This window comes from Amia ocellicauda, chromosome 9 (genome assembly GCF_036373705.1).
Source record: "Amia ocellicauda isolate fAmiCal2 chromosome 9, fAmiCal2.hap1, whole genome shotgun sequence".
NCBI lineage: Eukaryota > Metazoa > Chordata > Actinopteri > Amiiformes > Amiidae > Amia > Amia ocellicauda.
Window position 1 is genome coordinate 35,049,127 of NC_089858.1, and position 14,544 is coordinate 35,063,670.

General features: G+C 46.3%; 1 protein-coding gene across 1 annotated transcript in view; it reads right to left on the minus strand.

Moving 5' to 3' along the window:
- Positions 1–6,121: 6,121 nt before the first annotated feature.
- LOC136759306 (tetraspanin-15) overlaps positions 6,122–14,544 on the minus strand; it is a 36,479-nt gene continuing 28,056 nt past the window's right edge. Inside the window, exons 6-8 of the mRNA XM_066714232.1 lie at positions 14,178–14,231; positions 13,826–13,942; positions 6,122–8,652 (exon numbers count right to left, since the gene is read on the minus strand). Coding sequence (XP_066570329.1) covers positions 8,332–8,652; positions 13,826–13,942; positions 14,178–14,231 — 492 coding nt within the window. The 3' untranslated portion in view covers positions 6,122–8,331. The remainder of the gene's footprint in view (positions 8,653–13,825; positions 13,943–14,177; positions 14,232–14,544) is intronic.

The following is a 14,544-nucleotide window of genomic DNA, read 5'->3' on the forward strand; positions in this document are numbered from 1 at the left end:
TGGCAGCGCCTCACAGGTCAGTAAGTGTTGATCATTAATCACAGAGCGGTGCCACACACAACAGCAATGAGCAGCTTTGGCACGGACTCAACATGTGTGAGATGACAATGAGCACAAAGCGGATAAGACACAAGCACAGGTTATAGGAGCAGCTTGCCTTGTGGAAATTAAGTGACTTTGTCATTGTGCTACACACAGTACACACTTTTACAAGAGCCTGCAGCAAGAGGCCATCCGATTCCCAACCCCTGTACTGTGAAACAAAATGGGACTTCTCCATCGTGTCACCCCCCACCCCCCATCATTCTGCTCATTTTAATATGGCAGGACGCTAAACAGAAGCCCCTGAAAAAGCGCCTGAGCACAGAGACTGTGGAACAGTAAGAGTTAAGTAAAACAACTCTCTCACGTAAAAAAATAAAAGTGTACAAATGAACTATAAATCACTGGGGCTCCTCATTTGGAGGCTGTGAAAGCTCCCGCTCCAGAGACACCCATCCAGTCTAATGACACACTCCCCGGGTACATTTATGATACATCATGAAGTATAGAGACTCATCACCGCGGACAGACATCTCACAGAATTCATTTAGCAAACACTTCAAAGTGGCCCCCGGAGAGAGGGCAGCTTTCTTTCCTGCTCTTTGGAAAACAAATACAAATAAATAGAGAGAGCCCTGGCTTCCTCTCTCTCTCTCCGTGTCTGTGTCTGTAATATGTAATTCCCAGTAACTCTTGAGTAACATATGAGAGCAATAGCATTATTGACTGGTTGCTAATTAGGCAAAAATTAGAAGCACATAAATACATTTCCATCGATAACACCCGAGTCCATAGGAATTACTCAAGGGCACATGTGACAGTTTTCTTTTCTTTTTTTCTCCACCCCCACATTGAAGTTGAGCTCTGTGAATAGATCCACCACAAATTTCAGAAAGATGTGCTGGCAGGATGGAGGAGCAGCCGCCATTACGGTCAACATCCTGGGCCTCCTGCGAAAAAGCAAAACCTAAACCAGGAACAAACAACGAATACAGCCACGGCATAGTGAGGAGGCCGTGATCTCCAGTCACATCCCTGCGCTGCCCCTCACACATCTGTGAGCAGCAGTTCAAAACAACCATCAGCTCTGAATAAACAGCACATTTTCCCTAATTAATCTAATTAGGGAACGGCGTGGAACTGAATTGAGTGCGTTAAGGTGCTTTGTGCAACACACCCCTCATCTCAAGGAACACTTGAGCAGAAACCTAAGAGGGAGCCGTCTCATTTGTGCAGCTGGGCACTGAGCGTTAGGTGGCAGACGGCTGAGATCTTGATGCCAACACTTGGAGAGCTGTGCCTCGCAGCGCAGCACACCGCAGCTGTAATCTGCACACTCCCGCACTCTGTAGTTTACTGTAGTACTGATCCTGCTGTGTATGGAACTTAATTGCATGTAATGTTTGGTGAAACGTATTGGCTGCAACTACAGCAAGTCCCCCTGGGTCTGTTAAGAAATAAATAATAATAAAATATATAAAACACTAACATGGGAGAGTATATGAACAGGATTCTTCTCTTTTTTTCCCTGTCCACACATCCTGTGCAAAGATGCTTTCCTTATACATCAGGAGAGTCATGCACACACACGCACAAAGTGCAATTTTCCATGACTGCCCAGTGTGTGTGTGTGCACAGGGGTGGGGGCTCATCTCTCTGTACTTTGGATTGATAATGAGCCTCTCATCTGGGCCCCTATCCACACACACACACACACACACACACTGTCTCTCTCTCTCTCGCAGGGAAGCATAGTTCTACAGCTGCCTAACATGTTACAGCCGAGAGAAGGAGTTTCACTGCTTTAATCAGCACAGCTCTGATTCCCAGTGGTTTCCCGTCAGTCTCCCTGATCGAGCTCCCCAGTCAGTGTCAGGGCATTTCCATTCAGAAAGACAATCAAAACAAGATTAAGATGCAAATTACTCTTGAATAAATGTCCCGTCCATTGCCTGTCAACACCGCAATCCACTGTCCCCCACAGCTGTAGGTAGGTGGCTCCAAGTTTTCCTTACATCCAGGTCCAAAACTGTCCTAAGATTCCCTTAGCAGACATTGGGTTTTAGATCAAATACAGACTTGATTGGGATTATGACACCATAAAACAAACTCAGGCCCTGGCATCATCTCTGGCAGGATGCCTTACCCTTGTCTAGTGAACTCCCAGCACTGTATTAGAGCCATGGCTTTATCCCAAAACTGGACAAGAGCCGGAACCCGTGGACTGAAAATGAAAAGCAATAGATTGTTTTTTTTTTTTTCCTATAAATTATATATTTAGAGCCATACATTAAGCATCAAAATGAATTCGTTATGGTGCTGATCCATGATGTTTCAACTCACAACGTGCATCTCTCTCTCACTCACACCAATGGGTTCAATCATTCTCTGGCTACATTTATTATTCGTTAACAGTAATTCCCGATAATTTTCATTTACAAAACGTGAATGATTGCAATAATAATAGGTACACGAAGGCGGCGAATGGATGCACTGTACACGGGAAAGTCGCTCATGTGCAAAGGGTGAAGATAGGCATATATTCATATCAGATATGGTAGAATCTATCCATTGATTTTGGAAATTAACTCACACTCCATTGCTGAGAACTGTAGTTCGCTCCAGTTTAAAACGTGTAGAGTTAGCGTGGAAAAGCAGGATCACACAGCGCTGTTAACTGTGTGCATGTTTCAGTGATGTCATTGTGAAAAGTGAAACTGAGGAAAAACGTCACCGCGCGTTGCGCTCACCGCTCGTGCTGGTTCATTGCGTCTGGGCGTGACGTCATGCGAGGCGCATGCCATTGACGTCATACCAATCAGCACCTTTTTAACTGACTATAACTGTGTAATTAAATATTTGTTAAATATATACTATACACATTAACATAATATATACGTTTTATAGGACTAATTTGATACAATCTATATATTGTTTTATTATCTTTGTAGAGTAAAATGATTACATTATTTGTTTCTCACTTTGGAAGAAAAATACCTCTACCGTAGAGCAAGCAACACAAAAACAGATTAAGCAGTGAGGAGACATCATGTGAATAACAAAATGATATAAGCGCTATACTCCCATACTCCGCTAGATGGTACTGAAGGGCCACCTTCACTAGAGACGCATCAACGGCGGCCCTGCTTGATATTTGACACTCTGAAACTCACTGGGTCAATTGCAACAAAACAAAATGCAGACAAAGCCATAGTTCGTGCCTCTGGACTACATTAAGTCAGTGCGCTACTTTTCACCGAATGCAATGAACCAGACATAGCCCGACAACCCCGGTGCGGATTCAAAGTGTTCCCAGTTGATGACTTCTGCTCCCCACGCAAATACAATCCCAATAAAGGAAAAGACAGACAGAGAGTGGTACAGTACTGCCAAAAACAGTCTTACAGGAATAAGAGTCATATGTCACTCAAAATAATCTCATACACGAGCAAAAAAAATGACCCCGGGGACCAAGAAATCTCATATGGGAATAAAAATATCTAACAGGAGCAAAAAGTGTCACAGGAGACTTAGTGTCAAGGGAGACAAAGTGTCGCAGTGACAAAGGACAGACGAATGCATCCATATTATTGTACAGTTGGTTGTTGCAAGTACTGAATTTGCTTGATATAACTATGTAACCCTGCGAAAAAACTTCAACGCAAGTATGGATGGAGAGACCAGGAGCTGATTGGGTCATCTACAGCAATCAAGAGAGTCAGACTGCACAGCGGGATCATGCGGCAGACATCACTGACTCCTGATGTAATAACATTGTTATTACCTGATTTGATTTACCCCGGGCCTGCAGCGAATTCCTATTGACGTGGCGCATTTAATCACATCCTCAGAGCCCCGTCTTCAATAATATTGACGGGCTCCTGACGCTACACCGGGAAAATAAATATCCTGGCTGCGACCCTCTAATCAGGTTACGAGATGTTTAATAATGTCTTTGGCAGAGCTCTGTGCTTCTCTGTGATGAAGTAAATGGCCGCAGTAATTAAAGTTTTCCTCATTCCAGGTTGGTACCAATTGTATTGTTAAACAGTATTAATTTACATTGACTGACACAGGTATCCTTGCCAAATCCAAAAGCGGTGCTCCTTGGCCCCTAGACCCACTGTCCTGTGCCTTTTAGACCCAGCTAATCTCCCAATTACTTACTTAGCTTTTACTCCATTACTCCAATTACTTTCTAATTATTTGATGCAGTTAGGGGAATCTCAAACGATAGGCCATTGAATTGACAATTATTTTTCTGTGGTATGTTGTTCATCCCTCTCCCATCCTCCAGTCCAGAAGATCAAAGTGTCATTTTTATTCCCCACCTCTCTCTTTATTACAACGCAGCCAGGCGAAGCGTGTACCTGCTAACCAGACGCAGTCTCTGTGAAGAACAGGCATCGGAGCGGTATCCAGGTCATGGGAATGTTAATAAGCGCCTCCTCCCGGGCCGCCCGAGGGCCGGGTCACAGCCTCCATGACCCAGTGTCACAGGGAGAGCGTAAGACCTGAATGCTCTTCTGCAGCTATTAAGAGGCGATCAACAAAGGCTGCCAACGAGAGGTTGAATATTGGATTGCAAATTAAGATTCACCAGCAGGTAATTACAGTGGATACACACACACAGGTTCGGGCTCTCTCCCTCTCTCCCTCCCTCTCTCCCTCTCCCTCTCCCTCTCTATCTCTCTCTCTATCTCTCTCTCTCTCCCTCTCTCCCAAACATATATATATATATATATACACATATATATATATACACATATATATATATATATACATACACATATATATATATATATATATATACATATATATATATACATATACATATATATATATACATATATATATACACATATATATATACACATATATATATACATATATATATATATAAATACAGGTACTCTCTCTCATAAACACACACACATAGGTATTCACTCTCTCTCACACGCTCACTCTCACAAATATATACAGGCACTCTCTCTCATATACACCAACACAGGCACACACAGACTCTCTCTCACGGCTGAAAGTGGAGGTCTTTCCCAGCCTTGGAGACTCAGTCTCTCCTGGTTCCTGCTGGCTCCCAGGTCCTACTAAAGGTTTTTTCTCGCTGTAAAATATCAATGCAGAGCAAAGACGAGAACTGAACCAACCCGAGTTAGAGGGATTCAAAGAGAGAGGCAGAAGAGGCAGGCAAATATAAAGAAAGAGATGGAGATAGCAATATAGAGAGAGACAGGACAAATGAAGAGAGAGACTGAGTATTATTTATGCTGTGTGTGACTGCTCTCTCACTGACCCGCCTGTGGATCTCACCATTCACACACACACACACAAGACTGCAAAAGAGATGCAGGAGGAGAATGAGGGAAGTGGTATAGAGGGAGATAGACCGAGAGGGTGTGACAGAGAAAGACAATGCTTCAATTGTTATAAAAAAAAATGTATTATCAAAAATTCCACCCAAAGACACAAGAGTGGACAAGACGGAAAAAGAGAGTGAGAGAGAAAGAAAAATAACTATACACTGGGGACTGGAAAGCAAGGAAGAACAAGACACGTCCATTTCAGATTTTCTCCTATACAGACAGTCCCCGGCCAACCCTGCAACAGTGCAATGGTATCTGTAAACAGTGCCTGGGACTGTTGTGTTAAAAGGCCAGGCTGGGGAGGGCGATGGGCTATGATTGCTCTGCGTGGCAGGGCAGGGCAGCGCTGCTCATTAATTGCAGTGTAATTACTATAAAGCTGCCTATTAATCACCCGAACCCCTGCAGTGACACCGGAAGGATGGGTTCAAATGAGGGCCCCGGCTTGTCAGAAAGAGAGAGAGAGAGATAGTGAGAGTGAGACACAGAGAGGGAGGGAGGGAGAGGACAGAGCAACAGAGGGAGAAAGAAATACTGAGAAACAGAGTTTGGTGTCAATTTCCTTGTCACCTCAAAACCCCAAATCAGCCAAGAGAAGCCCCCACAGCTCAGAACAATGTCCTTCACAGCACAGCGTTTAGCAGAATATGAAAAAAAAACTAAAAACAATCTAATATGAACAGGACTCAATCTCCCACTGCAGCTTATTCATGCAAAGTTTTATTATTATCATTAGTAATAATAATCCCCCCCAATTAAAAACAAACAAACACAGAAATAATAAAATACAAATAAAAAAGGTTGGGGGAATCAGTTTAGAAGGTAAAGACGTCTGTAAACAAGAGACCAGTACTACCCAGACACACGCCCTTCCACATCGACTGCCCGGACAGACTGTGTGGCAACCTGCGCCGTCAGGACTTCAAACTGAGCCCTGGGGCTCTCGATTATTGGACCTGCCGAGGTACGTTACCCACGACACATCTAAGTAAGGTTGCCATGATGTATTTTACGAGCGAGGGGTAAACAGTATTTTGAGCAAAAACAAGCAGAAACCGCACCCAGGTTTCTTTAAATCAGAGTTTAAATTATTCTGAATCAAGGTGACACTACCACATAACATGGCTGGAAAGTTGTCAGTATTACAGACATCTGGTCAATCTGGCTAATAAGAACAATTTAGAGACTGGAAGCTTGGTTGGAGCAAAAACCAGAAGAAACTGCCACACTGGTGGACCTAAAACCTGTAAATGGTTTGTAACTTCTGAGAGTGGGAAACCCCTGGAATAGAGAGGCCATTTTCTCCTGTGCACACACACAACAAAATTAAATGTTTACTGCAGATTTGGCTGTAAAAATATCATATCAATAGTAATAAGGAGACCGTGACAAAGGACGATGCCGAGGATGAAGAACCGTTTTTGCAATATCAGTGCTGCCCTCGGGGACAGCTCATCGATCGGCTCGCACGCACGGGTATTGTAAACATTTCCTTGGGCACCTGACCTGGCCCGGGTGCCTGACAGGCTGAGCGGCGGACAGAGGCAGCACGGCATCTCTACCTGCACAGCAACAGGCTGCCTGGGGACGCCAACACCCTCCTCTCGACTCAATTAGGAGCACACAAACAAAATCAAACAAAAAAAACATGCACACTCACTCACAAAACAAAGCCTAGTTTGCAGTATCTATTGAGACACAGACTCAATTCCTGCAATCACTAAGATGCAGGAAGACGCGACGGTCAGCAGTTTAGTTAATTAGCAACTGTTAATTATCTTGCTTCATTTGGATGGTCCATTGCAGTCCGAGATATGTCCTTTAAGACGGGACCAAAGCAAGAAACAAACATATCAAACAAACCAACCAACCAACTAAAAAACTAAAACACACACACATACTAAATACATTAAAATAACAAGCACCAGAGAGCCGTCAGTATTGTCAGACGCTGCAGTGCACCAGTCTGGGTGAGTTTCTGTTTTTTGTTTTTTAGTCATTAAGCACAGCGGTCCACCTCCGATCTCACAGATCTCTCACTCTACCTGAGCTAATCAAGATTTCCCCACAGCACCTGAACCACCAGGCTGAGGTAAAGATCGATAGTCACTGAGGAGCTTGAGTTCCCTGTAGAACCAGGAGCGACTCACTCGTCTAAGGCAGATGTTTCTGTTTCGGTTCCCTCACCTCAAACCTTACACGTTTAAATGCATGGCAAGGCAAGGCAAGGTGCCCAGTCTGCAAAAAGAGTCAGTTTTTTCTCGAAGTGCCAGAAGTTCGTTGGCTCTTGTAAGGACTGAAGGCTCGGGTCAGTCCTGCGTTGTCTTCTGTCTGAGTGGTTAAATCACAATGCGCCCAAATCCATTCCACTCCTCTTCAGCAGCGTCCAGCTGAGACCAGACTGATACATTATGACGCATTACTGCACAATGACAGGAGGGGCAGTACAATTACAACTTCCTTTAAAACTCTAAAAATAAAAAAGACAATTGTATAAAACTATTAAAAGAAAAACACAAAACGCAACATAGAAACAAACAAACAAACAAACAAACAAAGTGCAAGAAGGCACGCATCCCTTTTGGAAGCGCATCAGTTAAGATGCATTGGAACGAACCCGAGTCCCCTTGCAGAGAAGTGCAATCCATTTCAGGTACAAAACACATGGGCCACCACACCACATCCTCACTTCTACCCAGCAGGATTCACCACCGGTCAGGATCCGGTGTGTACCTGTGGGATTCTGATTGGCTTCCCTGGAAAAAGGCAAACATTATTAAAAACTAAAAAAATAATATCAGTAAGTCAATAATTTTTGTTTTTACAAATAAATTAAAATATTGTAATATGAATGCTTTTTAAAATCCGGTTGTTCGTTGTCCCCAAAGCCTTTGCACCACAGGCCCCCCTATGCCCGGTTGTCCACTTCATCGAAGGCACCGATTTCCTGTGACCCCCCAGGCGGTGCTTCCGGGGGAGCGCTGGGCCGTGGGCCGGCGAGGACGGGGGCCTCCTGGGGTTCGTCTGCCCAGGTCTCAGGCTCGGAGGCGGGGACTGGGAGGTAGCCACCGTCCCGGGGCAGACAGAGGCACCAGCCCGCCCCAGACAGGTCCAGCTCGCTGTACTGGTAGCCGGCCCGGCGCAGAAACCGGAAGTCCACCATGTCTGCCGAGGTGCTCATCTCCACCAGCAGGTTCCAGAACAGGCAGGCCAGCACGATGCCCAGCAGCTACAAAACCACAAACACACACACACACACACACAGAAAAAGTTGTTCAGCTACTTATGAACGCACACATGTATGGGTATGTGTGTGTGCATATCACTACATATGTAAGTATGTGTGCATTTGTGTGTGCATTTATTTGTGTGTGCAAATCTTCTATTTTACTCTGCTCTCCTCTAACATGCTCTTCTCCCCCCTTCCCTACACCTCTCTGCCTCTCTCTCTTATACGGTGGTTTCCCTCCGAGGCACACAAAGCCATACCGGTGTGCTGCGGTGTGATAAAGCCCTGTTGAGCGCACCCGTGTGCCGAGTGCCCGGCTCCTGCCAGCCCCCGGCCCGCGCACACGCTGCCAGACACCAACAACAGAGCACACTCGCAGACCGGGAAGACCGCTCGCGTATTGTCATTTGTTTCTTGTACCGCTCAAATTAGATTTTTCACAGCGTTTATTTTTATTTTTTTGTATTTAGTCCTCGTCCTTCCCTCCCCGCTCCCCCCATTACCAACACCTCCGTCTGCTTCTGAGCCTCAACAGACGAGGCTGCGCGTCTTTTCCAAAGTGTGAATCTTTATGCGGTTTTCATTTTGGTTCTGACAAAGCGCGCCCCCCACCCCACAGCCCAAACCCTCCGTTCAGTACAGACAAGGCAAACCTCTTCCTCTCCTATCAGTGCGAGGAAACTGGCAGACAGAACAGAAGGGAGAGAGAGAGAGAGGGCCGCAGCCTGTAGGCCTGGTGCAGAGCCAGCTGTACAGCACAGGCAGTGGAACTTACAGTAGCCACAGCACTGAGAGAAAGCAGCTTATTTCAGGAGTACCTTATGGCTCCGACTAGGTTGTGTGTGAGATCCCTGTATCGCATCACTAGATACTGGATGAATGTTCCAAAAAACTGAATGAGAAAAGTTTAAATCCTAACGCAAGGACACTGCCCCCCAGGACACAGCGGCTCAGCTGTCTGGTTAAAGCAGGTCTCAGTCTGGGACGCTCTCTGCTCTCTCTAGCCGACTGACCAGCGAGATAATGCTGGACGCTGTCCTAAGGTCTTATATTTGTTCGGTTGTGTCTCGACGTGTGAAATTGATGGCTTAGACAGGCGCCGTGTGACAGAACTGGCAGCCGGGTGAGACCAATCACTCTGAGCAGGTTAATCGGGGCCGACTGAACTGGAACTGCTTTTTCAGAGCCCTTAGTTTCAACTCAGCATGGATGACATTCTGCAGGTCATGGGAACTGCTGTTTCAAAATTGTAACTCCTGATTTGATGTTATTTGCTTTACTTTACAATGAAAAAAATAAAGAAACAAAATACGTGTTTTCCACAGCAAACGCTCAATAGATGCAACCCTAGGGGACTGAGACAATTCCAGCATCTGTTAGAGCCGGGCAGCAGACAGACGCTACTGCGCTTCGAAGCCAGATGAAGGCATCTTGCACAGCGAGCGGGTGCTATGATTGCGCACGCCTTGCCGCTACGGTCCCCGGCTGGAACGGCACTCTTGGCAGGGCTGCCGCCACCTCTCCTTACTTCTGTGTCCGCTGGAGAGCCGGGCACGAGAATGGGCAGATGCTAAGATGTCTGGCCTGAGGACGGAGTGACTAAAATTTGGAGCAAGCAGCTGGACTGCGGAAAAAATATAAAAATAAATCATAAAAACTGTGGCTGATATCAAGTAATGTAATGCATTTTTAAAAAGGGTGATATACAACCAAAACAGCTTTGAAACACACACTGTATAAACGAAATCCCATCTGGTTGGGATCTGAAAGCAGATTTGCAAAGACATTTTTAAAACTCAAGAGTCACATCTCTCTCCTCTGCAGGTTTAAGCGGCTGCAGCTGCTTCTGTTGGGATGCAGGGAGATTACCCGAGGTGCTTCAAGAGACTATCACGGCCCCCTCCAACTTAAACATTCACATTGAGTATTGGAAATATTTATATCTTTTCCCAAAAAACTTCCCCTCCCTCCCTCTCTCTCTCTCTTCCCCCTCTCTCCCTATCTCCTCCTCTCTGATTTCTGATGTAGAGACAAACTAATGGATTAGTATCTCAAGTGCCTCCATATGGTGTGAGATTGTGCAGAAGTAATTAAGGGGGGAGAGAGAGGTAGAGAGGGAGAGATGGAGATAGGAGGACTGGAATAGTAAGTGTGATGAACAGTAGAATTCTCTCTAGGCAGACAGAGCAGGGCAGTAGGTGTTTAAACGCTGCACACACAAATATCAACACATTTTTTCAGCAAGCAGCACTCTCTCTCTGTCTCTCTTTCATTCATTTAGTTTATAAACATTGCTCCTGGTATTAGGAATCCAAAGGGTATTGGGGATAGGTCAGTGGAGTTATAGAACAAGCCAAGGCATCAGAGATTGTATAATCACACCACAAACACACGCACAAATGCTACAGTTACATATTATCTCCTGGATCCCAGAGAATCAGCCACAGCTGCAGAATAACTGGCCTCCTTGTTTTATAAACCGTTTGCTCACTAGCTCCCTCTCTCCCTGTCTCTCTAAATTCTTCCATCTGTCGGTCATGTTTCTTGTGTTCCTGGTCTTTCTACCGTCTCCCCCTCCCTCTCCCTCTCGCTCGCTGCCTCTCTCCATCTCTGTCAGTCTGCGCCAGATGAGTCTGAATGTAGAACAACACAAAACAGACACAGCTCCCTTCACCAACCCTCAGACTTCATGCTCGGCGTGTTTTCCTTTGGTCGTTCAGTGCAGTGGAGAAATTAATTAAAAAGCGGTCTGTGATAAAACTGTTTCTGAACTAGGAAAACAAAAAAAGAAAGAAAAAAATAATAACCGGACCGGATAAGAAAAAACGTTCATTTTTCTTATTTTTACTCACTTAAATTGTATTTGTTGTTGTTTAGGTTGGATTATGCCCTCAGTACCTGACAGACAGGAGAGAGATTGGGCTAAATCAATTGGGCTCCGTGCTCCACCTGTGCCTGTCACACTGGTGCGCCACAGGAGGGCAGCTGGCAGGCAGCTCTCCGTCAGAGCCGGGCAAGGCTGTCCCCTGCAGCGGCATGTGTGTGCTTTATGGTGCGCGAGACGTGGACCGACAGTAACAAATAGCGGCCCGGCAATCTAATCTGGGAGGGAGAGATGGGGAGGGAAGGGGCAAACAGAGTGAAGGGGGGTGGGGGGGCAGAGAGAGTCATCCGGTATTGGTCTCAGCTCAGATCCTTCAATGACTGACTGGACAGCAGTGACCACTCTAGAGGACCCGAACAGTGACCAGCTGTAGTGTCTGCGTAGGCACTGAGCTAGTGACCAGTGTCCAGCCTTTTCCCACACACTGTCCACAATGACTGGAGTGCAGCACAGACCATCCTCAGGGCATGCCGGCGCAGTGTAGCGGGGCCAGGCTGCCCAGGGTGCCGATGGAGAAGCCATAACTGCAGACGGCAGCACCAAGCCAGCTGTCAGTCAAGGGTGCGTGAGTCAATGAGTCTGTGGTCTGCGGGAGGGGAGATAACAGGGGAGCCGTGCAATTACACACATACATTGGGGGGGTGGGGGGGTGCAACCGGGCACGGGAACTATCCCACTTCAGCGCTCTGCCAGAATCCACTCGTCAACTCTGAGAGTGACAGCGCTGACTGTTATCACACTGGGGACCCTCCACTGCGCCGGGAGTCATAAAGAGACGGGGGGGGGGGGGGGGGCGCAAGGAAGAGCTTTTATCTTTTTTAACACCGTAGTCCTTTCGTGGGAAACCATTGAATTTGCTCAGGAAAGAAAGAAAAAGGAAGAGGGAGAGGAGGAGGGCAATCTGGCATCACCTTATCGGTAAATTACGCGCCTCATGTTGAGATTAACTCGTACACAGAAAAACTCAGAAGCAAAATCTTATGGTTCACATGCCAAGGCGACCTTGCTGGGCGGGGGGTGCGCTTGCCTGAACACGGGCTGCAGAAAAGCAATTCTCTGCACCAACAGACGGACTGAAGCCGCTGTTTTTTGCATGTATTTTTGCATATTTAAAAAAACAAAAAACAAAAACACAAAAATGAACTCAAACGGATAGGGTTTCAGTGCGCATGGGTGGGGGGAAATACACTGCCTGACCTGTCACAGTGTGGGAATTAAGAAATTACTCCCCCTTAAGATTATGATGGCAGCAAACAAAAACTAGAATAATCATATTTTTCTACAGGGACGGTTCTCATTCGGTTTTCGAGGTCCCCGAATATCGCAACGATAACAACAGAACAGCACAGGAATTACCGTGTCCGTCTGGTCAGCCAACTGGCAGCAGGACGCACTGGCATGTAGCTCCAGCCGAGGCCGGCTCTCAGACTGGCCGTGGTGTGAGAACATATGCTTCCGTTCGTTTTACTCTGATTGTGGATTAAGTCGCAGGCAGAACTGCCAAGCTACTGCGCAAGGGGATGGAGGATCGCAGACCCGGCTGATGGAGTTGTTCAAAATCCAAGACAGAATAACGTCTCAGCTGAAACCACCACCACCACCTGCTCGATGTCGTGGTGCTCTTTGGTTTCTATCTTGATCTGTCAGTGTTTTAACAAGTCGAATCACATGAAAAACCAATATGTGCGAGTTATACATTTAAAAATACAGGCTGTGATGGAGAGCACGGCTGGCTCTTCCTTAAAGCACGCTGGACGGTGAGGGGGATGGCTGAGCTGCCCCGGCCATTTACTGTCTATCTGACGGCTGTTGACTCTGAGTGGAAAGAAATCGCATCCCGAAGATAAATAAATGGAAAGATGTCAGAGGGCTGGGTCAGCGTGGAGCGCAACGGCGGACTCGTATTGATTTGTCGTCCATCACTGGCCGGCACTCTCGAATTCATTGCACGCTGATAGAGAACCTGCTATTAACTCCCTGAAGCAGGACGCGCATACCAAGACACACACACACACACACACACACACACACACACACACACAGACACACACACACTGGAATATGCAAAGTGTACGGAGCGTTAGGGGAGATGGTTGCTGGTGGGAAGAGAGGGAGATGAAAGGGGGACGTGATGGATCTTTGAAACGGCTGCGGGGTGGGGGGGGTGCCCCTTCCACTGTACTGCATTGTCCTGTATGGCACTGCAATGCGTTGGACTGTAGTGTAGTGTAGTGTATTGTATTGTGTTGCGTTGTGTGTGTTACTGCATTGTGAACTGTGACCTCTGACCTGCGGAAGGCCCACGGCGAAGCACAAGCCCACGGTGGCGCCCACGTTGTCGCTCAGCCACAGGTTGACGGCGTGGATGCAGCCGCGCACGTAGATCACCTCGTCCAGCTCGACACGCTGCCGACACAACACACACTGAGCACATCTGTGCACACCATCAGGTTAAAGCTATACTAAATGCAGTTTGTCTTGGCTTCGTTGCTAGGACTGAAGTCTGCAGGTTGAGGTCAGAAAGTGAGTGAAAATGGAGGAAATTATTATAAAAAAAAAAGAATAACGGAATAGAAAGAAGGGTAGATGAAGCACTCTGCAGGATGTCTGGAAGTGATTTTTCAAGGCGTGGCCTCCTCACCTCCTTGTCCAGTGTCTTGTATCCACACAGTGTGTTCACCACCTCTCCCACCACCTGCCACACAGAGACACAACAAAACAGTGTCACAGGACCAGGGGAACAATGCCCCCCAACACATGTCCGAGAATCAAATTAAAATAATAAAAAAATAAACAAATAAATAAAGAAATAAAAATAATAATAAGAGGAGAAAATGTCTGAAAAGTTATTTAATTTCAACATCTCACCCTATATTAACAAATGAATAAAAAAAACAAATCTCGAGTCGTATTTATTTGTGTGTTGAGGACAACAGCCAGACAGGAATCAAGCAGCTGTACAATGACAGTCCCATTTGGTTCCCGTCGATGCCAATTTCACCCCTGGT